Below are 27,514 nucleotides of genomic sequence, written 5' to 3'. Positions count from 1 at the left end.
GCACAAGTGACATTACCCAGATATTTGGTTGTTCCTGATTTCCCTCTAGGTTTGCATTCTGGCCATACCTGGGCAGTCTAGGCATACCTAGAAGATGTGCCAGGGATGCTTGAGGCTTATTTCCCTTGAAGAGGAGGAGAAAAAGCAATGGTAATAAGCCCATATGTGCACAGTTATTTATAATAAATTATTATAAATTTTTAAATAACTATGCATATGTGCCTAGTTATTTACATGATGTTTTGTTTTGTTTTGACTCTTTCTCCCAGAGCCAAGTTACTCCATCAGTCTCGCAGGGTTCTAAGGTACCCTGAGGGTCTGTGAAACATTTCTCCTCTATCATCAACCTGAGCCCCTACTGGGTGTGCCTACCCCATTCCCTTTGCCTCTACCTTGATGTTAAAGGGAACTTTTACTAAAACTCCAGTTTTATTTAACATCAGTTAGCTTTGACAAAGGAATATTTATTTCAAAGATATCCCAAGGAGAAATGTTTAAGCAAGTCCCCTCCCCCCACAGTACCTCTGGGTCATACTCTCCTTTACAGCCCTTTGGTCTCTTGGGGGAGAGACCATAACAGTTTAAGATCCTACAGAGTTCCTGTTCCACCAATTTTATATCCAAATGTGGCATGACTGCTGGGCTAGGGGTCCTGAAGATGACTCCCAAAAGCCAGTGCTTGTCAGGGCACTGGTGATGCTAGGCTTGATGCAAATTCCAACCTGAATTCCGACTCCTAGATTCCTGTGGCTGGTTCTTCCTGCCAAGGTCAGAGGCACCACTCCTTTCACCTAGAATGAGAAATGCTAAATGAAGAGGCCAAGGACTGAGACCTGTTTCTTGCTGCCATGTAGCCTCTGAGTGGGGCAAGTCCCTAAGGCTCTTCCTTTTATAACCTGACTTCTCACCTCTCTCTGGGAGGAGACCAGTCACTGAGCTCTCCCAGATGCAAATGAAAGAGGAAGTAGTTGGAGCTTTTCTAATGCCTCTTTCACAGGGTTTGCCAACCAGAACCAACTCTTCTCATGTTCTATGATCTTTCCACATCACTTTTCTTTTACATCATCCTACTTCTCCTGAAAGCCATCTCTCCAGCGTCCTGCATGCAGAGAGACTGTGTAAGCTGAGCAAGCTTGCCAGCACCAACTTCCTCCCTCATTGCATTTATATGTGTGCTGCACTGCTCCCTCCCTCCCCCTATCCCCTTATAATATGAACTCCTTGAGAGCAGGGATAGGATTTCTATCTATTTTTCTTGTAACACTTATTCACAGGAAACCTTCCTTAACCCCTCCTAATTCCAAAGCTTTCTGCTATTTCCTATTTAACATGTATATAACTTGCTTCGTATATATATTTGTCTCCCCTATTAGATTATAAGCTCCTTGAAGGCAGGGAATGTCTTTTATACCTTTTTGTATCTCCAGCACTCAGCCTGGCACATGGTAGATGCTTGATATATATTTTTGATTGATTGATCAATCGTACCCCAGGTGAGGTGAGAGGACAGCCCTACGCTGTGTATTGAGATGGTCATTTTCTGGTCATTTTTGTTTACTCTTTGTTTGAGCTGAGGTGGTTTGTTTCTCACTTTCATCTGACTTATCATCATTTTAAATGAATGTCCTATAGCCATCTCAAACCCAATATGTACAAAACAGAATTTACTATCTTTCCCAAATTTCCCTGTTCACAGCACTACCTTCCTCCCAGTAATCCAGGCTCCCAACCTTGGTGTCCTTCTTGACTCCTCAGTCTCATTTATCCTGCACATCCAATGCACTGCAAAATCTCTTATATGTGCTCCTCTCTACTCACACAGCCCAAACCTTATTTCAGGCCTTTGTTACCTCATACTGGGTTGATTAAAATAATCTCCATGCCTCAAATCTCTCCCCACAATAATCCATCCTCCAAGGTGCTGCCAAGGTGATTTTTTCCTAGTATATAGGGTCTATCAAGCCACCTCTTCACCTAATGAATTTCAGTCACTCATTATTACCTTTAGAATAAAATATAATCTTTTCTGTTTGACATAACAACTCTTCATAACTTGGCCTTACCTCCCTTTCCAGACTTCTAATCCTTTTCTTGCCTTTTCACATTTTAAGATCCAGTTATTGGCTTCTGGCCAATGCTATTGTCCTTGGAGTTCCTTGAAACCAACACTGTATTTTGTGCATTGGCTATCCTCCATGACTGAATGTTTTTGCCTTTCTCACCTCTGCCTCAGTTTCTCTGGCTTCCTTTAAGATTTGGTTCAAATGCTGAAACCTTTCCTGCGCCATCCCAGCTGCTAGTGCCCTCCTTCTGGCATTCTCTTCTATCCACAGAGTATATTTTTAATGTATCTAGTTATTTATGTATTTTCTCCCCTGTGAGAATGGCACAGTACTTAAGGATCTTGTTTACTTTTCATTGTATCCTCAGTGCTTACCATAGTGCCCAGCACATAGTAAATACTGAAATGCTTTTTGGCTGATATACTCTAACCATTCCCTGACATTTCTCCTCTTTCTCCAAACTTTCAAAGAAGGAAATTACATCATAAGTCCTAAAACCCTCTCTTACCTTTAATGTAAATTCTATTTATAATGAGATCAGCTCTCTATTATCTGCTATGGCCTCCTTTGTATGGCCCTGATGAATTTCAGGCTGTGGACAGAAGAGTCAAGTCATCAGGGGATTTGGGCATGCCCATGTGAGGGTCTGAGAGCCCACAGCCAGATCTAAATGGTTTCTGGATGGCTGGTTGTTTGGTATCACTCATGCAGGTGCTCCCTGCAATTAACATGAACAAGTAAGAGCTGATTGCGTTGCTCATCCATCTGAGATGGTACATTGGACATGACAGAAACTCTGAACTAGGAGGTTTTTGGCAATTTCAATTAGTCAGTTGTCTCCAGCCCTTCCTGACCTTCAAGTGTGGAGAGAGCCCTATCTTATCCTTGAGCAGATAGGGACTGAGCAAAAGAAGCACCCCCCCCGCCCCCACTGGAGAAGACAGAAAACATACAGATGACAGAGAGACTGAGACAGAAACAAGAACAGACCCAGAAATAATCAGACTGAACTAACAGACTGAGAATTGAATGGGACGTTAGAAATCAGTTAATGCAATCTTCCTTCCTTCCTTCCTTCCTTCCTTCCTTCCTTCCTTCCTTCCTTCCTTCCTTCCTTCCTTCCTTCCTTCCTTCCTTCCTTCCTTCCTTCTTTTCTTCCTTCCTTCCTCAAGGAACAGACTCCAATGGTGAATCCATTGAAAGGACCACCTTGGGAGGGCCTGGAGCACTACAATCTATCATTCCATAGCTATTCTTGACCTCACTTGGAAAAGGGAAAAGAGGGTTAGTTGAACATATTATCTAGTTCTTTCTTCAGGGCAATGGCATGGAAACTATGTAGCTGAGTGGAATAACAGCTACACTTGGAGTCAGAAGATATGGATTTGCATCCTCAGTCTGACATTTGTTAACTATATGATTTTGGCTAAGTTACTTGCCCTGTTGCGTAGTGAGAATTATTAGATTTGGCACCAGAAGACCTGGGTTCAAGTCCTGACTCTGCTCCTTACCAGCTGGGTGCCCATGCTCAAGTTCTTAACCTCCCTGGGCTGCTGTTTTCTCATCTGTAACCGCAGTGATCACAGAACTTGAATCATATACCTCACAGTATTGCTAATAGGAAAGTGCTCTAGCAATGTGAACATTATGGTGTTTCCTGGGGGAGTAGCCTTAAGGAAGGTTCCACTTTTTTTATCCTCCCAGAGCACCTCAAGTTCTCTTGTGAACCTGCCCTATCAGGTCAAGGACTGAGTGATGGGAATAGATGGACCAGTTCCTGAGGAAGGGAGTAAGGCACAAGTCACCTAATTGAATATGCCTCCTAAGGAGTTGGTGCCTTGAGGCTTTAGGGTTGGGCCAGGTCCTGGCAAGGAATAAGTTTACCCATTAAAATGATTCTACAAATTTCAAGTTTGGTGGAGACAAACCAGAACTAATTGGGGGGGAAAGGTACTTGGTTGGGGAGTTGGCGATTAGGGCAGTGGTGCGCTTCACATTTGAACCATTGACCTATTTTGTCGGGAGAACAAAGCCCAGGAAGACTCCAGATTAATTCCCTGACTCTTCTGGGTCCTATAAAAAGGGCCTTTCCAGTCCACTGTCTTAGAGGTTCTCACTCTTCCTTTGCCTTCTCAACTCTGTTGTCTTCCTCCGTCCTAAGGAAATGCTGAGTCATCAGTCTACCCGATCATCCCAGAGAAATAAGGGTTTCAGTGGATGCTCTGCCACCTTCTCTGGCCAGAGCCAGACCAGCTCTAGGAGATCTAAATCAGCCTCCCGATCAGGAGGGATGAGCATGGCCACTACCTGTGCCATGATAGGTGGGGGCTTTGGCAGCAGAAGCATGTACAACCTGGGAGGAAGCAAGAAGATCTCCTGCAGTGTGGCCGGGCCCAGCTTCTGTGGTGGCCAGAGTGGAAAAGGAATGGGCAGTGGTTTTGGAGGAGGGTGCTATGGCTTTGGAGGTAAAGCTGGTGGCTTTGGAGGAGGATTCAGCGGTATCAGAGGTGGAGCCAGTGGTCTTGTTTGTTCGGGTGGTTTTTCCCTTGGCATTCAAGAAGTAACCATCAACCAGAGTCTCCTACAGCCCCTCAATGTGAAGCTTGACCCCCAGATTGGGGTGGTGAAGACTCAAGAAAAGGAGCAGATTAAAACCCTCAATAACAAATTTGCCACTTTCATTGACAAGGTGAGTGTTTGTAGCTATGTATTGGTTTGGAGGTAGAGGATGATGGAACCTGCTGAGATTTCTCTTGGACTTGGGCTCAAGACTGTCTTGAAAATGAATATCTTAGGTTTGGTAACCCCTGGGAGGAAGCAACTTGAGGTAAGGTTACCCAACCTCCTTTTTTCTTACTGGATTATAGGTTCGGTTCTTGGAGCAACAGAACAAGGTTCTAGAGACCAAGTGGTGCCTCCTGCAGCAGCAGACAGAGAGCTCCAGCTCCAGTTCCAATAGCTTGCAGCCATTTTTTGAATCCTACATCAACTGCCTCCAGTCCCACCTGGAGGGGCTGCTCAGGGAGAGGAGCAACCTAGAGGGAGAGTTGAGTATGGTGCAGAGCCTGGTGGAGGAATACAAGAAAAAGTGAGTAATGAAGGCAGTCAAAGGAACAGTCACCTAACCCTATAATTAACGAGATGGTCATGGCTCACATCAAATAGTAGATGAGACCCTAAAATGGGGGACATATTCTATTCTTATTTCCAAGATCCCCGTAGGATGCAGGTTATAAGAAAAGGAGGTTTTAATTTCAAAGCCTTACCCCCTGATGAAGTGGCATATTTTCAAGAAGTAGTATGGGTAACCATTTGTGGGGGATGCTGTTTCAGGTAGTGGTTGTTCTCAGTGACTTTTGAAGCCCCTTCCAATTCTAGGATGCCATAATTTTGAACTTCTGACAATGTACGTTGGTATCCTTGGGAGTCAATAATGTACAGTGAATGGATAGAAGGGCATATTTGATGTCAAGAAGACCTGGGCTTAAGCCATACCTCTGACACATATGAGTGTAGGTTATTAACTATTAAGTGCCTCCAGATAACTCTCTAAGAATGTAAGTTAAAGAAAAGTGACAGATCTGCATCTGAAACCACAGGCCTCTGGTTCATCCTCCCCAACAAAAAAATCTCAAGCAAACCCCCAAATAGTCCCTTATCCATAAAAATAAGGAGGCTGCTACATCAAGAAGAAATGGAATTAGAGGAATGTGACAGAAATCCTCCAGTCAGAGAATTCTCAGTCTGACAGAGGAGAAAAGCACATATCCATAGCTGACACCCAGACAAGCAAGTGATAGTGGCTGGCCTTGGGGCACCTGGGCAAAGTTCTAAAATAGATTAAGCTGGGTAAGTAAAATGGTGTAAGCTTGGCAAGTTGAGTTGGTACCAGAGGTTTAATCTGGAAGTGTTTGGGGTGGAGGACAGTGGGAATGAGGAGAAGGTGAGACAGGTACAATGGGAGTTGGTAGGGGAGGAGCGATGTGGACACAGTTCTTTCTTAATTCTGTTTGACTCAGGAGAATATTAAAATAAGTTTTCACTCCCAGAGCTTGTAAGCAAGAGGGAGAAGCAGTTGGGAGCACTTAAGAAAAGAGAGAGAAGAGCCAGCCTGGACAGAGACACAGGTTAACGTGTAAAGGGAAATCCTGGTGTGAGGGAATGGGCAAGCCTATGCCTAAGTGTTTGGAAAAAAAGATGTAAGAGGCATTAGAGGTCTGCATTCAATGAACTTTTAAGGGCCTGATGATTCAAAGAATCTGTCTGAATTACCCAGATAATAATCCCATATAATTTTTGATATGTCAGAGAATTGAAAGAGAGACCTGAAAACTTAGCTCTGGCACATTTTTGCAAATGCTAGAATGTCCACTTCTTAGGCTAGTGTACTTATAACTCATTTAAAGCTTCACTGAGCTAGGCATCTTCTCTTCTCTCCTCTCCCTTGAAACTCCTTCTCTCTTGTCCTGTCATATCCTCTTGCATTGTCTCCTCTTTTGACCTTTCCTGTTCTGTCTTCTCTTTTCCTGATCTTTCTCCTCTCTGTCTTTTCCTCTCCTTTGTCCTCTCCTCTTTTCTCTCTTCTCCTCTCTTCCTTGATCCTTTCCTCTTCACTCCTTTCATTTCTTCACTCTCTTCCTTGTCTCCTGCAGATATGAAGATGAGATTAATAAGCGAACCACAGCTGAGAATGATTTTGTGGTGCTGAAAAAGGTAATCTGGGCAATGAAGCTGGGCATGTCTGGGTTTGTTGTGGGGTTGGGGTGGGTGGGTGGTGGTGGTGGACTGAGGAAAGATACCTCAGATACCATTTGTGTGACTTTGGGCAAGTGAGTAGCTCCATTTCTCTGGACCTTAGTTTCTTCAACTATAAAATGAAGGGCTGAACAGGATGGTGTCTTCAGTCCCATCCAGCTCTATAATTTATGATCCCTAATGTCCCTTAGAGCCCCAGCTTGACTACTTAATGCAAGCTTAAATATATCATTTAATATCCTCGGAGACTCACTTTCCTCATCAGCAAAACCAGGGTAAAAGTAGATGCACTAATCCAACTGCATGGACTTGGTATGAGATCTAGTCAAATAACATATATGATATCTAAATATTTTGGTTTTACAATACTTTCCCCTAGGATGTGGATTCTTCCTACATGACAAAAGTGGACCTGGAGGCCAAAGCAGAGAGCCTGTCAGATGAGATCAACTTCCTGAAGGCTGTCTATGAAGCTGTAAGGCTCTGTGCCTTTTTTCCCTCTCTGCTATTGGGTGGGTGGGTGGGACAGTAGTGGAGGAATGCTTTCTCCTATAAATTAGATAATCAACCACCCTCATTCTCAACTAGAGCCAGGACTCACAAGCCCCTTATGAAGATACCCGGATGAAAAGAATTGTTAAAGCTCTGTCCATATTTCCCCAACTTCTTCCCTTTGTAATGAGGTATAATGGAGCCCAGTAGACTTGGGTTCAAGTTTTATTAGACACTAATTGCACAGCTATGGGCAACTTCTCTCCTCCCATTGTTATGGAGAAGGTGTTGAGTAAGCCCTAATGGGCTTTAAAAAGGTAAGATAAAATTACCCCCTTAGCCCATTCTTTGTCTCTCCTCTCTCCATCTTCTGAGCTCTCCCCTCCTCCAGCCACAGCACCAATAATCCAATCCCTTAGGGTTTGCTCCCCAGGTAGAATTCCAGGTCAAAGCATCTTTAGGTACTCAGAGGCCAGGCTGAGCACAGATCAAATCCTCTGAGTTCTTAGATTGTCAGTAACCCTGCTGGCTGCTTGGTTTAGGGAAGTGGTTCAGATTGTCCTGGAGAACTGGGGGTGATAAGGCAACTGTTTTCTCTGTGTGCATAGGAGTATGCCAAGGTGCTATCAGAAGCAAGTGACACCTCTGTGATTGTCTCCATGGATAATAACCGAAACCTGAATCCAGAGAGCATCATTGCTGAGGCCAAAGCTGTGTTTGAGGAGATGGCCCAAAAAAGTAAGGCTGATGCTGAGGCCCTCTACCAGTCCAAGGTGAGCAAAGCCCCCCAAACTTGTTTGAGCCCCATCAATTCTCCTCTTTTATAGGGCCTATTTCCTCTTCAGCCATCACTTAGAGGACTGCTCCTCCTGCTCCTCTTTTCAGAGAACACAGATAACTCATCTTCAACATTTCAGTGCAGCATGCAGTCTCACTGTTGGACAGGCTGGACCTTTAAGGGTTGACCTTTAAGAATGCTAAAAAAGAATGCACCCTACAAAAATCCTAACAAGACAGTATCCAGCTTATATGGAACCAAAATTTGCTTTTTGTAACATATAGCCTCCTTGAAGATCCTGGAGTCCAACTCTTCCATTTTTAGAGATGAGTAAACTGAGGTCCAGAGAAATTAAAGTCACACGGGCTCTCAAGTAACAGAGTTGGGTTTGAACATAGGTCCTCTGAATCCAAATCCCATCCCATTTCTACTGTACCAAACTTCCTACTGCTCCTAGTTCTGCTCTACTGGGTCAAGTGGAAGAAGCTGCTTTCACACAACAGTCTTGAAAATCCTTGGGGACAGCTGGCATGCCCTCTTTAAATCTCTTTTCAAGGATAACCTCTCCTGTCCTCCCAGTTCCTTCCACAGCTTTGAGTTTGGCATGAGATCAATACTTCTCTTCTTCACTCTGCTCTGGGTGAACTCCCACTTGTCAACATCCTTCCTAAATAGAACACCCAAGACTGGACATAGTGCCAAGTACAACAGAAACATTCTCTCTCTTGTTTGGATCCTGGGCCTTTTTTTTTAAAGTATATAGCTCTTACTATGTCCTTTGTATACAAAGCTGAAAATTGACAGAATCCTTCTTCAAGGAGCTTATGATCTCATAACATCAACTTGGAGGGAACAGAATAGTTCCCAACTATCTAACCCTAACTCCCCACCACTGGCGAATTTCATTGGGAAATTGGAAGGCAAGCTCTCTTCTCTCTGCCAAGAGAAGGGTAATGCCTCCTGTTGGGGCTCCCAAGATTCATTACTTTAGAGCTTAAGGGGGCAAGTATGTGGCTGTATTTGTGACCTTCCTACTTTAAATTTCCAGTGTGGACATCCCTGTACCTAATCTGATCAATTCCTTCTCTGCTTCTCTTTCCTCTTGTCTATGACTACCTGAAGCTAACTCTTCTTTTCTCTCTCTTCCCCCTTCAGATTGGGGAGCTGGAGATCACAGCTGGCAGGCATGGGGATGACCTGAGGAATACCAAAAGTGAGATTGCTGAGCTCAGCAGGATGATCCAGAGGCTGCAGGCTCAGATAGAAAGCATTAAGAAGCAGGTGGGAGAGCAGCTCCTTTCAGGTCTGAGATTCAGATGCTTCAATTGGGTTTCCTCTCTGACAATCATGGGGCTACAGCCTGGACTCAATAAGTTGGACAGATTTCCCAGGCTCTTGGACAGAGCTCTCAGAAGGAGGAATCTTGCACTTGGGGAGATTCCGTGTGGTAGACAATGAGCAACAGAGTATGGTGTAGGGTTGAAGGGGAGCTCGAGTCCTCTGTCATTACTGTTCCCTTCTCTCCTGCGTTCACTGTGGGACAATGTTCTTATGGCTTTATTAAGATAGGATAGAGTTTCTAGGGACTGGGCCCATGGATACCTTTTCTTTTCCCTGAAAAGATGTACAAGGATAGCTTTTCATGTGGTCCCTGAAATATATAGTCTGGTCAGTTGTCAATAGCTGAAATAGACCATCCAGGCTGGTCCCATGATGGTAGAAGGAGATTGTCTTGTCCAGCTACATAGGGGATAGGTTCTTCCAGAGGACAGAGACAAGGGAAGAAGTGGGCTGTTGTAAGAACCTCACAGTCCCTTTTCCTTCTCCAAAGAATGCCAACCTGCAGATGGCCATCGCAGATGCTGAACAACGTGGGGAACTTGCCCTCAAGGATGCCCAGGCTAAGTTGGCTGAGCTCAGGGAAGCTTTGCAGCAAGCTAAGGAGGACCTGGCTCGCATGCTCCAGGAGTACCAGGAGCTGATGAACATCAAACTGGGCCTGGATATTGAGATTGCCACCTACAAGAAACTCCTGGAAAGCGAGGAATGCAGGTAAGAAAGAGATATCAGCAAAGGATGCTGGGTTGAAACTCAGCTCTAGAAATCAATCAGACATCTCTCTTATCTACTTCCTGGATTGTCATCACAATAATAATAGTTCATGTTTATATAGTATGTTACAAAGTGTTTCCTCCCAGCAACCCTAAGAAGTAGAAATATGAGTTTTATAGCCCTCATTGTACCCAAGGGAAAACTGTCTCAGAGAAGTTGCCTAAGTGAATGAAGCTAGTAAATCTAGAAACTGGGATTTGGTTCCAGTTCTTCTATCTTCATTTCTGTGGCTCTTTACATAAATATGGATCATTATATAGAATATATCATCTATAGTATATAATAATATATTATGATGTGTCATTATTATATATAAAAATATATATTAATAAATCACTTTGCCTCTCTTTGGTAAGTTTTAGAAGCCAAGTCTGGCCAGTATATAATTCTTTCCCAGCTAAGTTTTCTGTTCTCCTGATATATGCATTCCTTTTCTAAACAGAATGTCTGGGGAGTGCCAAAACACTGTGTGTATTTGTAAGTATCTTACACCCTTCCTTTTATTTGACTGAAATAACATTGTCCTTGAGACCACATAACTTTGCCATATTCAGTTAGTTCATCACCATTTCCTTCCCTCAATGCCTTAATTTTTTTTTTTAGCCAGCTAAGTTCCAAGTTGGGGCGTGGGTGGGTGAGAGGTTTGGAGCTTTGAGGTGTTCAACAGCCTTCTGGTTGACTTCCCAAGTCATCCAGGGCAAGGTGTCATTTGGTGCAAAGCCAGGATCTTCCTGAATCCAAGAAAGATTATACTTTCAAGATTCACCTGCCATTCTCCATCCTTGGTGTGGAGACATTTGAAAGTGCGTTTCTCACTTCCCATTTTAAAGACTTTTTGATAATTAGTTCCCTGTAACTGTTGTTCCTCTCATCCCCTCCCCTCCCCCAACCCTGATGTCTAGATTCATGTCTGGCTAAGTTGATTTCTGCTTTTGTCCAAGAGATATGTGTGTTTTGGGGTTCCTGCATCTTTTCTCAGACTTCAAAGGTCTGTTTCCTGCTTCCTACACCTCTGTCCCATTGAGCACTCTAGCATTGGTAACTATGGGGCTATATCTCTAGCCACCTGTCAGCTCAGGGCATAGGTGACCACTGATCTGTTCTCTCTGCAGCTGTGGTCAACAACATCGGTATCAACACTAGTTCTGGAGGCCATTCCAGAGGAGGCAGCAGAAGTGGACAGGTCACTGGAGGGAGCAGTATCTCAGGCTCTGGCTCCAGCAATCGTGGAGACCAGACTGTGATCACTGGCCAGAGCTCCCAGTCTGGAAACAGGAGAGTCACCATTGGTCAGACTTCTGGAGATAGTAGCAGCTCACGTTCAGCCAGGATTGTCCAGACCACCACCAGCGGCCAACGTTCCATCATGAAATATTAAGGCTTAGTTGTTGTCTTGGCACCTTGCTCCCCTCCTTACCCTCTGGATGAAAAGCAGAGTCTGAGAGATGTCTTCTTTGGACTTGTAACCATCATGCATCTCAGCATCTTGGGGGAGGGCTGAGGCACGTGGGGAGAGCTTGATTTGCATGTTCACTTGTCAGGGATGTTGCCAAAGAGATCTTTATTTCATGTATTGATTGAACTAGATGACCTCTGGTTTCCTCTCCAAATCTGAGAACTCTGTGATATGAGTTGGGTTCTTCCATTAGGATTCTGTCTCCACTTTCAATCCCAGCACAGTCCTGTGTCTGAATATGAGCCTTTGCCCTCCCTCTTTCCTATCTTTCTGTTCTTCAATAAACTGCTGCATGATATACTGCATCTTGGTTTTGTGTATTTTGTAGAAAATGGGGATCCTCAGTAGTTTTCTGAGCAGGAGAGTGATATATTGAAACTAGATCAATATGCACAGGGGTTGGAAGAGGCTGAAGGCACCCGAGCCTATATTGGATTAAATGAAACCTCATGACTTTGCTGAATGGGCTGTGACCAGCATCCTTCCTTCTCAGTGTGGCATGATGAGTCAGGATAGTGAACTTGTAGTGTCAGGCTTATCGCAACCCTACATTGATTCATTAGTCTTTTACAGGGTTTCCCAAATGAATAAGTGTGATAAATTGATATCTTTAACACAAATCTGGAGGACTGATCCTTCTCTACCCTAGGCTCACAAGCAGTCAATTCTTTCTTGCTCACATCTTTCATTACCTCCCTCCCTTTCTCCCATTTTTATTGTTCACCCCACATCACCCCATACATTCCACTGATGATCTCAAGTTTTTTTGGGGGGGTATAAAATAGCTCACAAGTTATATTTTAGAGAGGTTCCTAGGGCAATGAGATGTTAAGTGACTTGGATATAGTAATGTAATTTGTATTAGAGACAGAATTTTGCCTTTGATCACTAAGGTTTATAGGTAAATTGTAATTTTTATTAAAAAGAGTCTTCTGACATGGAAACTTTCCAGGATTTTGTATGTACAACCACAGAGCCATAGTCTGGATTTTAGGAGACAAAGTTATTCTCTAAAGTCATAAAAAGAATCCTGGATCTCTGAAGAAGAGAATTTATGTCACTGTAAATTTATTCCCTGTATTGGAGGTATCTAGGTAGAGGCCAGTTGTTAATCTAGTGGACTATAGAGGGGAGTCCTGCATGGGGTGGGTCATTAGACCATATCTGTTCCAGGCTCTTGTAGTTAGGATTTGTGATTCAGGTAAGGGTACGAAAAATTCACCTCTGAGATCCTTTCCAGCTGAGTGACTCCGTGACTTTTCTCATTCCTTGCTCTGTCTCTCTCCAAGATCTATTTCCTCCAACCCTTTTGATATCCCAGATTGTTGGGCTATGGGGAGCTTGGTTATACTGTCTAACAACTGGTCGAGAGCTAAGATTTAAAAATGCATATTCTACTTAAAAACACATACGATTATTATAAATACCAAAATGAACTATAAAGGACTTAAGAAAAAAGACACTATTTTCATCCAGAAAAAGAACTGATAAAGGGAAATATGTGTAGAATAATTTTACATATATATTTATATACATGTATACATGTATATATGCAAATGTATCTATATATACATATATATGTAAAATATATATCCATATTCATATCTATATCTATATATCTGTGTCTAATGGTAGTCATCTCTAGGGTGGCAAAGGGGAGGGAAGAAAAAAATTTACATGAGAATTTTGTTGTCTATTTGAAAGGAATAACAAGTTGTGCATAGCAGATTTGCAGTTTCATGGGCAATCATCTTTTATGGTACTACTATGAAAATGCTTGTTTTATTCCATAAATTAAAAATAAAATTTAATAATAAAACTCTCCACCTATCCTTCCCCTGGCTGACACAGTCGTGTGGTCATAGACAGCAAGGCTATGTAAGTTGGATAGTATTGGGATCTGAAGGGAGCAGGAGACTCTTAGGGGGAGAGTGGTCATCATCCCCACTTGACAGAAACATATTCTCCCCCTCTTTGTTGTTGGCTGGAGTTAGATACGCTGAAGCAGGTAATGGAATAAAAATGTGATCCTATCTCAGGGACTGGGAATCTTATGGGCTCAATGAGCAAAATGGGTGCTTCAGGAAAGCTTGGTGAGAGTCAGCGGGGTTGAGGCCGCTTTACTTGTGTGACCTCTGTCAATTCCCCTGGTATTGGAAGTGGGCTTCTATAAGATTCCCCCACCCCAAATTTTTATTTGTATCATACTAATAGCTAACATATATATTGATCACTATGTGCTGAGCACTGTGTTAAGAAAGCACTTTACGGTTATTATCTCATTTGATCCACATAAGAATCCTGTGAGGTAGGTGTTATTTTTACAGTCGAGAAAGCTGAGGTAGACAGCAATAACTTGCACACGGTCATATGGCTAGTAAGTGTTTGGTTTGAACTCAGGTCTTCTTGACTTTCGGCTTTATCCACTGTACCATAGAATCACTCCATATTTACAGTTCTTACCTTATCTTACCTTACCTTATTTTCTTATCTTATCTACCTCATTATATTCATATCTGAGTCTATACGCATATATTTATGTCAGCATCATCTATATTTAATATACCTATATCCATAAGATTTTTCTCGTATCTCTAAGGTTTTTTTTTTCTGAACGCTAGTGATAATCTATGGGTCAGAGTGAATTATTTTGATTTTTGATGGATGATGGGAACTCTGTATGTACTTTGTATTTCCTTGTTTTCCTTTAGTCAGGGGTAGAATGTCCTCTTTGACTCTCCTTAGGCTTTAAATTTCTTTATTATTGTTACTGTCTTTTCCTTCTTAATGATAGCATTTTTATAACTATGTCAAACAATAGTAGGGGAAGAAGGCTTTGGTGCTTACTCTTGTATTCAATGGAAAAGTTTCCAATCTTTTTCACTGCGTAATAGTAATAATAATTAATATTCGAAATCAATATCAACAATCAGTAGCAATCACATTTTATATAAAGCTTTAAGGTTTGCAAAGTGCTTTACACGGATTGTTTTATTTGACCTTCTCAATAATCCCTATTTTTAGAGATGAGGAAATGGAAGATAAAAAAGTTTCAGAGACTTTCCCAGGTGACACAGCTTGTGAGTGTTAGAAGCGAGATTTGGACTCAAGTCTTCCTGACTCCAGGCCTGGCACTTTCTGCATGGAACTACTTAGCTTGCACATAATGCTAGCTTTTGGTGTTGGCTATATAGCTTAATTTTTTAAATCATGCCTAGGCTTTGTGGTTTTTTTTAAAGCATGAAAGAGTATTGTACTTTGCCAAAGGTTTTTTTCCGTATCTTTTGATGTGGCCATGTGGTTTTTCAGTGTTTTTGTTTTGAAAATGATTAATTATGTTAACTTTTCCCAATGATAAACTCTTCTTGCATCCCTGATATAAATCCAGCTTACGATGGCTTGTTGGCTACGAGTGTTCTTGTTAACTCTTGTACAGAAATGAGTCATTATGTCCGACACAAGCAATGGCACAGTTTTGCATTGGCCTTTATTTAGCTGTTGGAGTATGGTGGGAGGAGCCCGGAATTTGGAGTTAGGAGGCCCCTGTGTCAGCCTTGGCTGTTATGCTTCACTAGCCGTGTGATCTTATGCAAATTGCTTAACTTGGTTGGGCCCGCGGCTTCCTGTAGTTGGTGCAGTGCATAGACCAATGGACCTACAGTCAGGAAGACCTCAGGTACTTGCCTACCGAGCAAGCTCAGAAATTTGTTATTGTTGATGAGTCATTTTTCAATCATATCTGACTGTTTGTGACCGCGTTTGGGATTTCTTGGCAAAGATACTGAAGTGACTTGCCACGTCTTTTTCCAGTTCATTTTACAGATGAGGAAACTGAGGCAAACAGGGTTAAGTGAGTTGCTCAGGGTTACACAGCTAGTAAGTGTCTGAGGCTGGATTTGAACTTGGGTCTTTCTGACTCCAGGCCTGGCCCACTATCCACTTTTACACCTAGCTGCTCTAAACTAGGAAAGTAATCACTCATTATTCTGGGCAAGTCACTTATCCTCTGTCTACTTCAGATTCTTCATCTGAGTATTAGGTATAATAACAGCAAGTGCCTTCCAGGGCTGTTGTGAGGACAGAATGAGATAATATTTGTTAAGAGTTTTTCAAATCTTAAAGTACCAAATAAATGTAGCTATTACTATATAAAAGTGGGAGATAATGCCTCTACAACCATAGTTGATATGAAGATCAAAGGTAATAATGTAAGGGGAAACAGTTTTTTAAAAATTAATTTATTTTTAGTTTTCAACATTTACTTCCATAAGAATCTGTTTCAAATTTTCTTCCCCTCCCTCTTCTTCCCCCCCTCCCCAAGATGGCGTGCAATCTGATATGAGCTCTACTTATGCATTCATATTAAACATATTTTCACATTAGTCATGATGTAAAGAAGAATTAGAACCAATAGGAGGAACCACAAGAAAGAAGAAACAAGAGAAAATGACAGAAGTAAAAGAGAGTAAATAGTGTGCTTCCATCCGCATTCAGACCAAAGTGTTTTTTCTGGATGGGGATGGCATTTTCCATCATGAGTCTTTTGGAATTATCTTAGATCTTTGCATTGCTGAGAAGAGCTAAGTCTATCAAAATCAGTTATTGCACAATCTGGTTGCTACTATATACAGTGTTCTGCTCATTTCACTCAGCATCAGTTCATATAAGTCTTTCTAGGTTTTTCTGAAGTCTGCTTGCTCATCATTTCTTATAGCACAATAGTATTCCATTACATCCATATATCACAACTTGTTGAACCATTAGGGGAAGCAATTTTTAAGCTGGATGACAATCAACTTTTGACTTTATTCTCGTCTGATGCTAAGGGGAGCCCTGAAGAAAATACCTCAGTTTTGTACTGATAACATTGTAAATGCAGACAGCTAGGTGGTTCAGTGGATAGAGCATTGAACTTGGAGTCAGGAAGACCTGAGTTCAAATCTGATCTCCGATACTTGCTACCTGTGCGACCCTGGGCAAGTCACTTAAACTCTGTTTGCTTTAATCTACTGGAGAAGGAAATGGTAAACCACTCCAGTGTCTTTGCTAATAACACTCCTTGGACAGTATGGACTATGGGGTCATGAAGAGAAAGACAAGACTGAATGAATGGCTGAACAGCAATAATATTGTAAATGGAGAGGGAGAGAACTGCCCTTCGGCTTTGAATCTCAGCTCACCTAGAGCTTTCCCTTCCTTCAAAGTCAAGTTCAATCCATGCCTCTTGGAAGACCAGGTCTTCCCTATTGCTCTGGCCCAAATTGCTCCATATCTCACTGCTGCTTAACTCTTCATGTCTCTCTCTCTCTCATCACCTCAAAGAGGTCTCAGTTTCCTCCTCTGTAGAAGAGATAGGGGAAGGCTGTTAATCTATAAATCTGTTGTAACCTCCTGGAGGGCAAGTCTGAGGTCTTACATGTCTTCTGTGGAACTTATGTGTCTACTTGGACTAGGAGACTAGAAATGACACTGGATTAGGAGTCAAGAGAACCTAGGTTCAAATCTTGGCTTCTCTGCTTATTAGCTGTATGATCTTAGAAAAGTCACAGTCTCTCTGAGTCTCACTTTGCTCATGTGTTAAGAGAGTATGGCACTTATTCCTGTTGGGGTTGTTGGGAATATGAAAGGAAAGAAAGGTAAGGTCTTCAATAGATACCAGCTATTACTATTATCAGCACAGTGCTGGGCACATAGAACAGGGTTTGAGAATTTGTGGAAGGAGTGAGTGCCAGGTGCGCTCTTCACATTCCTTTGGTGTGTAAAATTGCGATGACTCATTCATTCCTTTGATCACTTACTCAACAAGCATTTATGAAGCAGCCTGCTGTCTGTGAGACCCTGTGCTGGGTTCTGGAGATACAAAGATAGATATGAGGGACAGGCTCTGCTCTATCCTTCTTGCCTCAGACATTCCAAGCCTGACACACACCTCTCCCTGTGCCTGACACACCCCTCTCCCTGTACCTATGGCTCCTCTTCTCAAAATACCTCTTTCAATCACTCTTTCCACCTGAAACTTCTAAAGTTCTCATCTCTGGCTAAAGAGACCAGATTTCAAGTAAACTTAAAAATGCCAGGCTATTATTAATTTTGCATTTCTGAAGCCCTTTGCAGAGTCTGTCCCTGAATAATCATCCACTAATGTTCTGTTTGGCTACCTGCTGTGCTGCGTAGGTGACTGACTGGATTCTTAAGGGTTCTTCCAACAGAGTGAAAATTGGAAAAGTTTTGTGTATGGTCCCAGGGATAAGCTGAATCACCTGTGTTCTGAGGAAGAGCTAAGGCTCATCACCAGAGCGTTGGCCTCCAGGTGAAGATTAAAAAAAATCACATCAGCTCCTGATGTCATCTAGTTTGGTGAGGAGAAGGTTGGAGTCTGCATCTGCACAGGGAAGACCCTCCTCAGTTGAATACTGAATTAGTGAACACAAACAGTAGCAATTTTTCTATAGCAATATAGCTTTTCCTTTTTATTTTATATATTATTATCATATACTATATATTGCGTTATATTCCATCTATTATGTATATTATTCTATTGTACAGAAAAATTTTATAGTAAAAATTATTCTATCTAATACCAAGAGGAGTTAGAAGTGGAGTGGAACTGACTTGGTGCACAGATATGGAAGTGGAGGCTCCTGAGTGTTATTCTCTTAATTAATTATTCCTGCCAAGTGGGTGTTCTGCTCATTTGTTTATACACTGCTGAAGGATAAGGAGTGCTATAGGTGCCCTTCAAGGTGTGATGTCTTTAAACAAGGTCCCAGTCATGGGAACTGTAATTATTATTTCCACCTTGCAGCATCCCTAGGGAAAAACTTTAAGTTGAGTAAGAGCCTTTCATGTTTATTTATTTATTCATTTTTAGTTTACAACATTTAGTTCCACAAGACTTTGAGTTTTAAATTTTCTTCCTCTCCTTCCTCTCCCCCCTCCCCAAGACAATCTGATATAGGCTCTACATATACTTCAAAAAAACCCTTATTTTTACATTAGTCATGTTGTAAAGAAGAATTGTAACCAAGGGAATGGTAACAGCCATTCTTTATCATTGAATGGAGTGTCCCAAAAGTCTTGTTGCAGCTTACAACCACACTAACACTTTTGGGATATGCTGGAGTTGCAAAGTTGGGGAGATCATTCTAGATCAGGCACACAGGTAAGGGCTTTATGGAAGAGCTGATTCAAGTTTGATTCTAAAGGATTGTTAAGAACTCAGTTTAAGTTAGGAGAGACATTCCAGACATAGGGAACAAAGCAAAGGGTTATGTACAGGAGAGTAGTTATGTACATAACCATACTCTGGTTTCTGTGTAGACTATATGGAGGGGGTTAATATAAGATTGAGGCAGCTAGGTCAGCCTGGAGTCAGGCAGACCTGGGTTCAAATCTGGCCTCAGACACTTACTAGCTGTGTGACCTTGGATAAGTCACTTAAGTTCTGTTTGCCTTAATCCACTGGAGAAGGAAATGGCAAACCTCTCCAGTATCTTCACCAAGAAAACCCCATATGGGGTCATGAAGAGTCAGGCATGGCTGAGTGACTGAACAACAACAGGATAAGATAAGACTGGAAGGAAAGATAGAGTGATGGCAGATTTGAGAAGGCTTTGAATGCCAGGATAAGTAGTTTGAACTTCACCTGGAAGGTAGCAGGGATTCTTAACCTGGGATCCATAAACTAAAAAAATTTTTTTGATAACCATTTCAAAATTATTAGTTTTCTTTGCAACCCTATGTATTTTATTTTGCGCATTTTAAAAACATAATTCTGATAGGGGGTTCATAGACTTTGCCAGATTGACTAAACTGCAAGTTTAGAGTAGAGAGAAGATGGCCAATTCTAAGCATAAGAAAGATGAAGCTGTTAAAGGTATGAAGGATGGTTTGGAGGAGGTAGAGAAAAGGGTCAGGGAGTTCTGCTGGGGATGAAGGAGGATGCATGAATGATCTTTGAAAAATGTCAATCCTAAATAAAATACATGTAGCCAAGATAAGAAGGAAAGCTGAATCCTTATAGAAAAGCAAGATTTTCTTTCATTTTTGCATGTATATGTGTGTGACTGGGGCTGGTGTGCTCTGTTCAACTCAATTTATTTCAGGAGGAATTCACCGAGTATTTTTTTATACATAAGGCAGGAGCCGTAACTAGGTTGGGGCCAACCACGGACCCTGCCGTGTCATTGATCCAGGCACAAAATCTCTTAATTAGGTTCTAGGCAAGGCTCCTTACTGGGGTGAATAAGACATAGTCTCTTCCCTGAAAGGAGGCTTAAAATCTAGTTGAGGAAATGGGATTAAGTGCAGCTAGGTGGCTTAGCGGATAGAGTGCCAGTTCAGGAGTCAGGAAGACCTGAGTTCAAATCTAGTTCAGACACTTTCCAAACTGAAATATCTTTGCCTGGCTACCAGTGTCCTGTCTGTGTTGACTCCCTCATTAGAAGGTAAATTTCTTAAGGGAACTCCTTTACATTTGTACTTTTGTCACAATGCCTGGAACCTGAGCAAGTCACTTAATCCCTGTCTGCCTCAGTTTTCTCAGCTGTCAAATAGGAACAGCATCACTCACACTTAACAAATATTTCTTTCCTTCGTTTGCAACAACCCTAGTTCAGATTCTCATCTTCTCCTAGACTACTGTAACAGCCTCCTCACCGATCGACACAACAAGCAGGAACAACCCTAAAGACCGCTGCATTTTCAGTAGTTTCTTTTTTACAGTCCGTAGCGATACATTGTACAGCTTGTACTATTTCCTCGCATAAGGAAATACTTATGCCACTTATCAGTAGCTATGTGATTCAGAACAAAATCCTTAACTTCTCAAAAGCCTAATTGTTTCATCTATAAAATGGGGAAAATGATGCCATAAACCAAGTGATTTCTTGAGGTCCCTTTAAGTTCTAAAAATCTATGATTTTGAAGCAGGGATTCTTTTTTTAAATTTATTTTTAACACAGTTTATAACAGATAAAGCAATTCAAACTTTTGGTCAGGTGATACATCTTTTTAAAGCATTTGCAGTATCTACCACAAAAGAATTTTTTTTTTAAACATTAACCAACTGAGACACAGATAATATTTATGTTGCTAACTTCACAAGCTCTTGACCTAATTGTCTCCACAGTATTACTAAGAATTAAAGGACCCTAACTTAATGCTGTTGGTCTAAAGTCCTATGCCTAATAGCTTAATTTTTGACAACCTCGGATGTTCCCCTACCCATAATCTATAATTGAATAGATCTGGTATTAAGCTTGCAAACCTTTTGACTATAGGAAATTGCCACCAATAGTAAGGACATTGCAGGGACACAATATCTCCCCAACTTCATGTCAATTCCAGGCAGGATTAGATTATCCACTTGCATTCAGTCAGGCTTAAAGTCTGCCAGGTGTCAGTGGGGAAATTGAGTCAGGAGAACCCCACCTCAGCCCATGCTGAACAGCTGCTCTCCCACCTGAAGCAGGGATTCTTAACCTGGGATCCGTAAACTTAAAAATTTCTTTTTGATAACTATTTCAAAATAATTAGTTTCCTTTGTAACTCTATGTATTTTATTTTGTGCATTTTAAAAACATGATTTTGATAAGGGGTTCATAGACTTTGCCAGATTGACCAAAGGGTTCAGAACCCCCAAAAGATTAAGAACTCCTCATCTAGGGAGAAGAGAACTTTTAGGTGCTGAAGGAAATGACATAAGCAAAATCGGGGGCATAGAAATGAGTAAGGTCAGTATAGGAAAGAGTGAGGGGCCGGGCTAGACTGGTTCATGTTGGGGAATTGCTTAGATGAGAATGAGACCGAAGCAAAGTCATGGGGCAGAAGTCCATGTGAGCTGGTTAGCTCACTTTGTTCCGTGGCTACAGTCTGTATCTCTAACCCCGACCACTTGTCCTACAAACACATATCTTTAGTCACAAGAGGGTTATAGTCAGAGTTGCAACTGAGAAGAGAGAATGGATGACAGTACAAACCCTTCCCACTTTCTGCACATGGAACAGCCTTTGGCGTTTGCTCTACTGGGTGGACATATGGTTCTATAATTCCAACAATGAGTTTCATTTATGGAACCTTTGATTTTGGTATATTATAGGAACATTTAAAATCCTTCTTTAAAATCAGTTTTATTATTCGAAGAGTTTTCAAACATACCAAGTTATACTCCTTCCCGTTCTCCATTTGACAGCACTTAAAGTACTCTTCTAATAAATATTTGTTAGATTTAATGCTCTCATCTGAGTTTCAAAACAATCCTGTTTAGTTACACAGGACAGGCATTATGTTCTCCTTCTATGGGTGGAGAAATTGAGAGCCAGAAGAGTTAGGTGACTTGCCCAAGGTACCAGTAAGTACGGAGATAAGAATAAACCTAAGATTTTTCTTTTTACTTTTAGTACAGGGATATTACTGGGGCATTTGAGTGCCTGGATTGCTTTGGTGGGGTTATATCACTCAGTCAAAGCATCCTCATTTTAGAGGGAAGATCCCTGTTCAAGATCTCATCCTATTACATCAGGATCTGATTTGTTTCCTCTAGCTCCCTGGTGCCTTGTCAGGTCTAGTCTGGTTCTCTGACCTTACCCTGGAGCTGGAGGACAGGATTCTTCAGAAAGACCACTGTCTTTTCCTGCTATGGACTATGGAATTGGACACTTCACTTGCCCTTCCCTGACTTTCCATCACTGTCCCATACTTTTTTTCATCCAGAAGAATTTCCTAGACTAATGCTATCTCTTTTGGTTCTCATTCTCTCCAATCTGTTTCTATTGCCCCATCCTTTTTCTCTTCCTCTGTTTAGCTGATACCAGTTGTCTTGGGTTCTTTATGTCCCAGTTGACATCTGTGTCCTCAGGATGGTAGCTCTTGGGGAGCAGAGACCATATCCCTTTCCTTCTTTGGTTCTCCTTGGTGCCAAGGACAGCATTCTATTCTCTCATGCCTTTAGTGAGAGTGACTCCAAGTCGCAATGGACACATTTCCATTTTGCCAAATGATCATGGCTGCATAGACAGAAAATTCCACCTGGAGAAGGGCCAAGTCTTATTCATTCATCTTGTATCTCCCAGTTGCCTAGTGCAGTAGTCTGCACATAGCTGGGACTCAATGAAAGTTTCATTGAATACTTCATCTTCCTCTAGAAATGGGTAGAAGATGGAGGTTATCCCATAAGATCTCCAGTCAATTGCCATCTGGAGTAGTCCAATCCAGGATGCCATTCTAACTATTCCAGATCATTAGCATAGCAGGTCAGCAGCACTGCCTTTGTCTTCTCACATTTACGTCTTTGATGGTTTGTAGAAATGACTGGGAAAGGGGGAAGTGTAGAGTTTTTATTCTCTGCCCCTGGAGGAGATTAGCTGCCAGTCTTGGCAAGAAGCAGGGATTTGGGAAGGACGCTCATTATAGTCCCAAACTTTCACCCCAAACTCTTTGAAATTAATTTTTAGTGATTAAAATAAAGACTTCCTTCTTGGCCAACTCAAGCTGGGCGAGGTCCCTGATGATCCTCGTGGAATGGACAGAAGTGTCCTCCTCTATGATTCATCTGCCATAAATCAATTGTGCCAAAATTATATTAGTTGGTTTCTATATTTCACTGGATAACTGTCATGCTGTGAATAGTCCTTCTTGAGACCCTACAGAATCTGCATATTGAAGTGAAAAGATGGGTCTTGCTTAAAGTCAGAATGACCAGTGGTCAATGTGGTATGATTTTTAAAAGACATCAAAAAGCAATCTTTCTCTTCCTGTCTCTGTCTCTCTCTGTCTCACTCTGTCTCTGTCTTCCTTTGACACCCTCTGTCCCCCAGGAATACTCCTCTGGTTTGCCAAGGTGATTGAGAAGTTGCTTCTAACCAATCACATTCTTAATTTTTCCAAGAGAAACAGATTTCTCCAGTTGAATTTGGTTCTCTGCTAGAATTTAAGTCATTAGAGCAATGGAAGAATTTTGAAGATGATCTTATCTAGCCCCTTTATTTTATAAGACAAATTCTGAGGTCCAGAGAGGGAGTCTTGTCCAAAGTCACAGAGCCACTTAGTGTCAGTTCCCAGATTCACAGCTGTGATTTGAAATGGACTCTTCATTGTCATCTGAGAGCCATAAGGGATCTTCATGATGAGTCATTTAGTACAGCTCTTTCATTTTACAGAGGAGGAAACTGAGGCTTAGAGAAAAGAAATGACTTGCTTAAGGGCATAGAATCATTACCTACCTCATGGAGACAACTGGTGGCTCAATGGATAGAGCACTGGGCATGGAGTCAGGAACACCTGAGTTCAAATCCAGCCTTAGACACTTACCAGCCATGTGACCCTGGGCAAGTCACTTAACCTTTGTCTGCCTCAGTCTCCTGTAAAGTGAGGATAATAGCATATCCATGTCTCAGGGCTGTTACAAAGATCAAATGAGATAATATTTGTAAAGTACTTAGCACAACACCTAGCACATAGGTGCTTAATAAATCTTTGTTCCATTTCTCATTACTTCACAGGGTAGTTGAGAGGAACTAAACAGATTTGCAACCATATAGTGCTATCATACACCTGCATAGAGCATGATCCATTTTTGCCAGCACACCAGACCCATGATGCATGCTCTAGATAGGTCTGGAAGAATCCAGGTCTCTTGACATTCAGTTCAAGGGCTCTTTCCATTATACAATGCTCAGTCTTCGGCTTAAGGCACTGAAGATCCCTGCTAATATGTGAATAGATTCTTTACAAGGAGTAGCATGAGAGAATTGGGGCAGTTAGGTGGTGCAGGGGCTAGAGTGTTGGGCCTGGAGTCAGGAAGACTCCTCTTCCTGAGTTCAAATCTGATCTCAGACACTTAATAGATGAGTGACTCTGGGCAAGTCAGTTAAGCCAGTTTGACTCAAATTCATCATCTGTAAAATGAGCTAGAGAAGGAAATGGTGAACCACTCCAGTATCTTTGCCAAGAAAACCCTAAATGGGGTCATGAAGAGGCAGACACTACTGAATAGAAGAAGAAGAAGAAGATGATGATGATGATGAGAGAGTAGATAGTGAGCATGTCTCAGAGTCAGAAAAACTTGAACTCAAACTCTGCCTTTGACAAACACTAGTTTCACAACCCAAAGGAAATCATGAATCTTCCAGTGCTTTAGGGAATTCTCTAACCAGGGGTTTTCAAACATTCTGGACCCTTTACTGAGGATCGCTTGCCAATCCCCACCAAAGAACTTCTGTTTATGTGAGTGTATCTATTGGTATTTACACTAGTAAAGTCATAATAATAATAAAGTAATTTCATAATGATATGAAAATAGTTTTGATTCACATAACTGCTGAAAGGGGGTGAAATGGGAGATTGCCACTCTGAGAAGGTATCCATATGCATGGGAAAAGGAAGTTGCTTCCTAGTAATTCCTTATCACCACCAGTATGTCCCAACCTCCCTCCAAATACAAAATCACCCAAACAAAACCCACCCAAATGATATAAGATATTAACACTTAGCAAGGATCAGTTTCTCAGATTAGTTCATTGCTATTGAACAGAAGTGTTGAGGAAATGGGAGCCAGGACTGGTCATTTTTGATGGGCTGTGTGGAAGCAGTCTTAGTGGCAGGATGCCATTTTGGGGATCCTCTTTATTTGAAGGACTGCCTGAGTATATTGGGGGTGAAGGTGGGAGGGCATGGCAGAGGGAAAGGAAGTTGGCAGCACTTTAAAAATCTGTTCTGTACTACTTGAGTTAGTTTGAGTATTTGATAGCGACAGGACTATATTTCTTTATAATCAAACTTATTAACAACTGCAGCCTTCTAGTTCTCCACAAGGCAGTTCAAATTATGGAATGAACACTGGACTTAGAGTCAGAGGATTTTGATCTGATATCCTTCTCAGACACTTGTACTAGCTATGGGATTAGAAAAGCCAATTAATCTCAAGTCTCAGTTTTCTCATATGTAAAATGGGGACAATAATGCCTGAAATGCCTGTCTCAGGATTGTTGTGAAAAAAAATTGTAAATTGTGAAATGTCATCAGTGTAGGAATTATTGCTGAGCGCACAAACTGAGAGCAGACAGAGGAAAAGTATGATCAGGGCCGGCGAGGTTAAATGGGGAAAGACTTCTGAAAGAATGAAATTTTTTATTTGATTTCAGCAGCCCAGGTAGCGGCTAGTTGGTTGGATGGTTGTTGTCCTTCATTCTCAAAGAGGACCAAAATGACATCACTATGCTAGAGTCAAGTTTTAATGTGTGCAGCTGTGACTGATCAGATCAACACAAACTCAGAATGCTCTACTACCCGGTTGGGCACAAATAGTCCATGTGAACATTTGGGATGGTTACTCCAAATTTGTGCATCCTACATTTCCTTTGAGCTGTCTCAATTCTGTTTTGTTCATAGAGCACAGCACCTTCTCTGATGTGCGCATGCCATGCTAAGCAGTCCTTTGCCATCTCCCATGTCACCCCCACCATGGCAGTGGTGGGCCCAGAGAGATAAAGGGAGGATATTCTTAAGTAGGGAGGCCAAAGTTCATAGGGGGTGGGGTAAACCATCAGTTTAAGAAGGGAGTGAAGAAGCCTGCTAGGCAGTATGGTGGGGGTGGCGGGAGAAGAAAGAGAGGGGACCAGGTGTCCCTCAGTTTGAGACACTCATGGTCATAGTACCTGGGACTTTGTAGAAACTATATAAATGTTTATTCCTTCCTTTATGGAGACAGTGTCATCAAAATGGATCACACGAGGTGAAAACCCAGTATTACATGTAGTGGGGCATTTGTTAGTCTGGACTTACCAGAAGAACCTGCTGAATGAAGGGACGAGGGCAGTGAGACATGAGGTACAGGCATTTAATAATTATGGTCATATTTTTTAAAAAGTGGGGTCTCCTGGTAGAATATGAATCCTGGAAGGAAGTAAAAAGGCTTTTTAGGGTTTAGGGGGTAGTGTCTTCATGTGGGTATGTCCTTAGGGCTAAATAGAAAATCATCTTTAGATGTGGGATGGAGGTGCAGGTGGGGATGCATGCAAAGCAAAGGGAAGAAGAAACAATTCCTTGGAGGCACCAAGGAAAAAACTCAATTGGGAAGAAAATAAGTTCTGAGAATGACTGGACTGTCCACAAAAAGGAAGTTTCCTGGGAGACTGGACTTCCTACTTGCTCTGTTCAGATGCAGATAATATCATGGGGATCTCAGAGGGAGCATCTATCATATCCCGTTCTTCAATGTCCATTTAATTCCCTTTAAAAAAATCAATCCTTTTTGATATCTCGGACGTAGCTCCACAAAACCTCCCCCTTCCCCCTGCTTTCCCACCCTCCACTTACCCCTTTAGTACTTTGAAAACAATTAAGGTAAATTGCTGAAACTAGTCTTTTTTTCAAATAAAGAAACTGAGGCTCAGAAAGCAGAGGTGATTTGCAGAGTGTGGAGTTAGGATGCAGGTTATCTGACCCCTAGTTCCGTGGTCCTACATATATGGTCTCCCAAAGTGAATGCGTTACGTGGATGTGTAGTGATGAATGAGAAGGGAAAGTAGGGTCACCATGAAGGATTAGGAGGACCAGAGAAATGCTGACCTAGAAATCCCCAAAACCTGACTGTGAGGCACTCTGGGGATTTGGGGCTGTGTCAGCCCCTGCAGGAAGGCCCCTTTTCCAACACAAGCTTATTTTCATTGAGTAACCCCAGTAACACAAAGCAATTTGGGAATTTTGAGTGATTATCAAGGCGTGTTGCTAGTTTTGGATTCCCTCTGTTGCTGCCAGGCAAACCCAGCCCGTTAATTCCTTCAATTAGGTCGCTGGCTCAGAAGTAGCTAGCCAAACTCCCTGGCCTCATATAAGGAGCCATCCTGGGCTTTGAGCTTC

At 41.9% G+C, this 27,514-nt stretch overlaps 1 protein-coding gene across 1 annotated transcript; it reads left to right on the top strand.

Moving 5' to 3' along the window:
- Positions 1-4,148: 4,148 nt before the first annotated feature.
- Positions 4,149-11,961, top strand: LOC140534113 (keratin, type II cytoskeletal 4-like). Its single transcript, XM_072654756.1, has 9 exons — positions 4,149-4,752; positions 4,931-5,151; positions 6,716-6,776; positions 7,198-7,293; positions 7,919-8,083; positions 9,244-9,369; positions 9,920-10,140; positions 10,643-10,677; positions 11,313-11,961. Exons 1-9 carry the CDS (start codon positions 4,228-4,230, stop codon positions 11,576-11,578), a joined length of 1,716 nt encoding a protein of 571 aa, XP_072510857.1. The 5' UTR covers positions 4,149-4,227; the 3' UTR covers positions 11,579-11,961.
- Positions 11,962-27,514: the final 15,553 nt, after the last annotated feature.

This window comes from Notamacropus eugenii, chromosome 3 (assembly GCF_028372415.1).
Source record: "Notamacropus eugenii isolate mMacEug1 chromosome 3, mMacEug1.pri_v2, whole genome shotgun sequence".
NCBI classification, from domain to species: Eukaryota; Metazoa; Chordata; class Mammalia; order Diprotodontia; family Macropodidae; genus Notamacropus; species Notamacropus eugenii.
The sequence above is the reverse complement of the archived record's forward strand: the minus strand, read 5'-3'. Positions and strand labels throughout refer to the sequence as shown.

What these genes read in the sequence shown, in the direction of transcription:
- LOC140534113 (XM_072654756.1), top strand. Translation starts at nt 4,228, where the DNA reads ATGCTGAGTCATCAGTCTACCCGATCATCCCAGAGAAATAAGGGTTTC. An exon ending in CTGGAAAGCGAGGAATGCAG is followed by an intron (nt 10,141 to 10,642) that starts GTAAGAAAGAGA and finishes TTTTCTAAACAG; the next exon opens with AATGTCTGGGGAGTGCCAAA. An exon ending in CCAAAACACTGTGTGTATTT is followed by an intron (nt 10,678 to 11,312) that starts GTAAGTATCTTA and finishes TTCTCTCTGCAG; the next exon opens with CTGTGGTCAACAACATCGGT.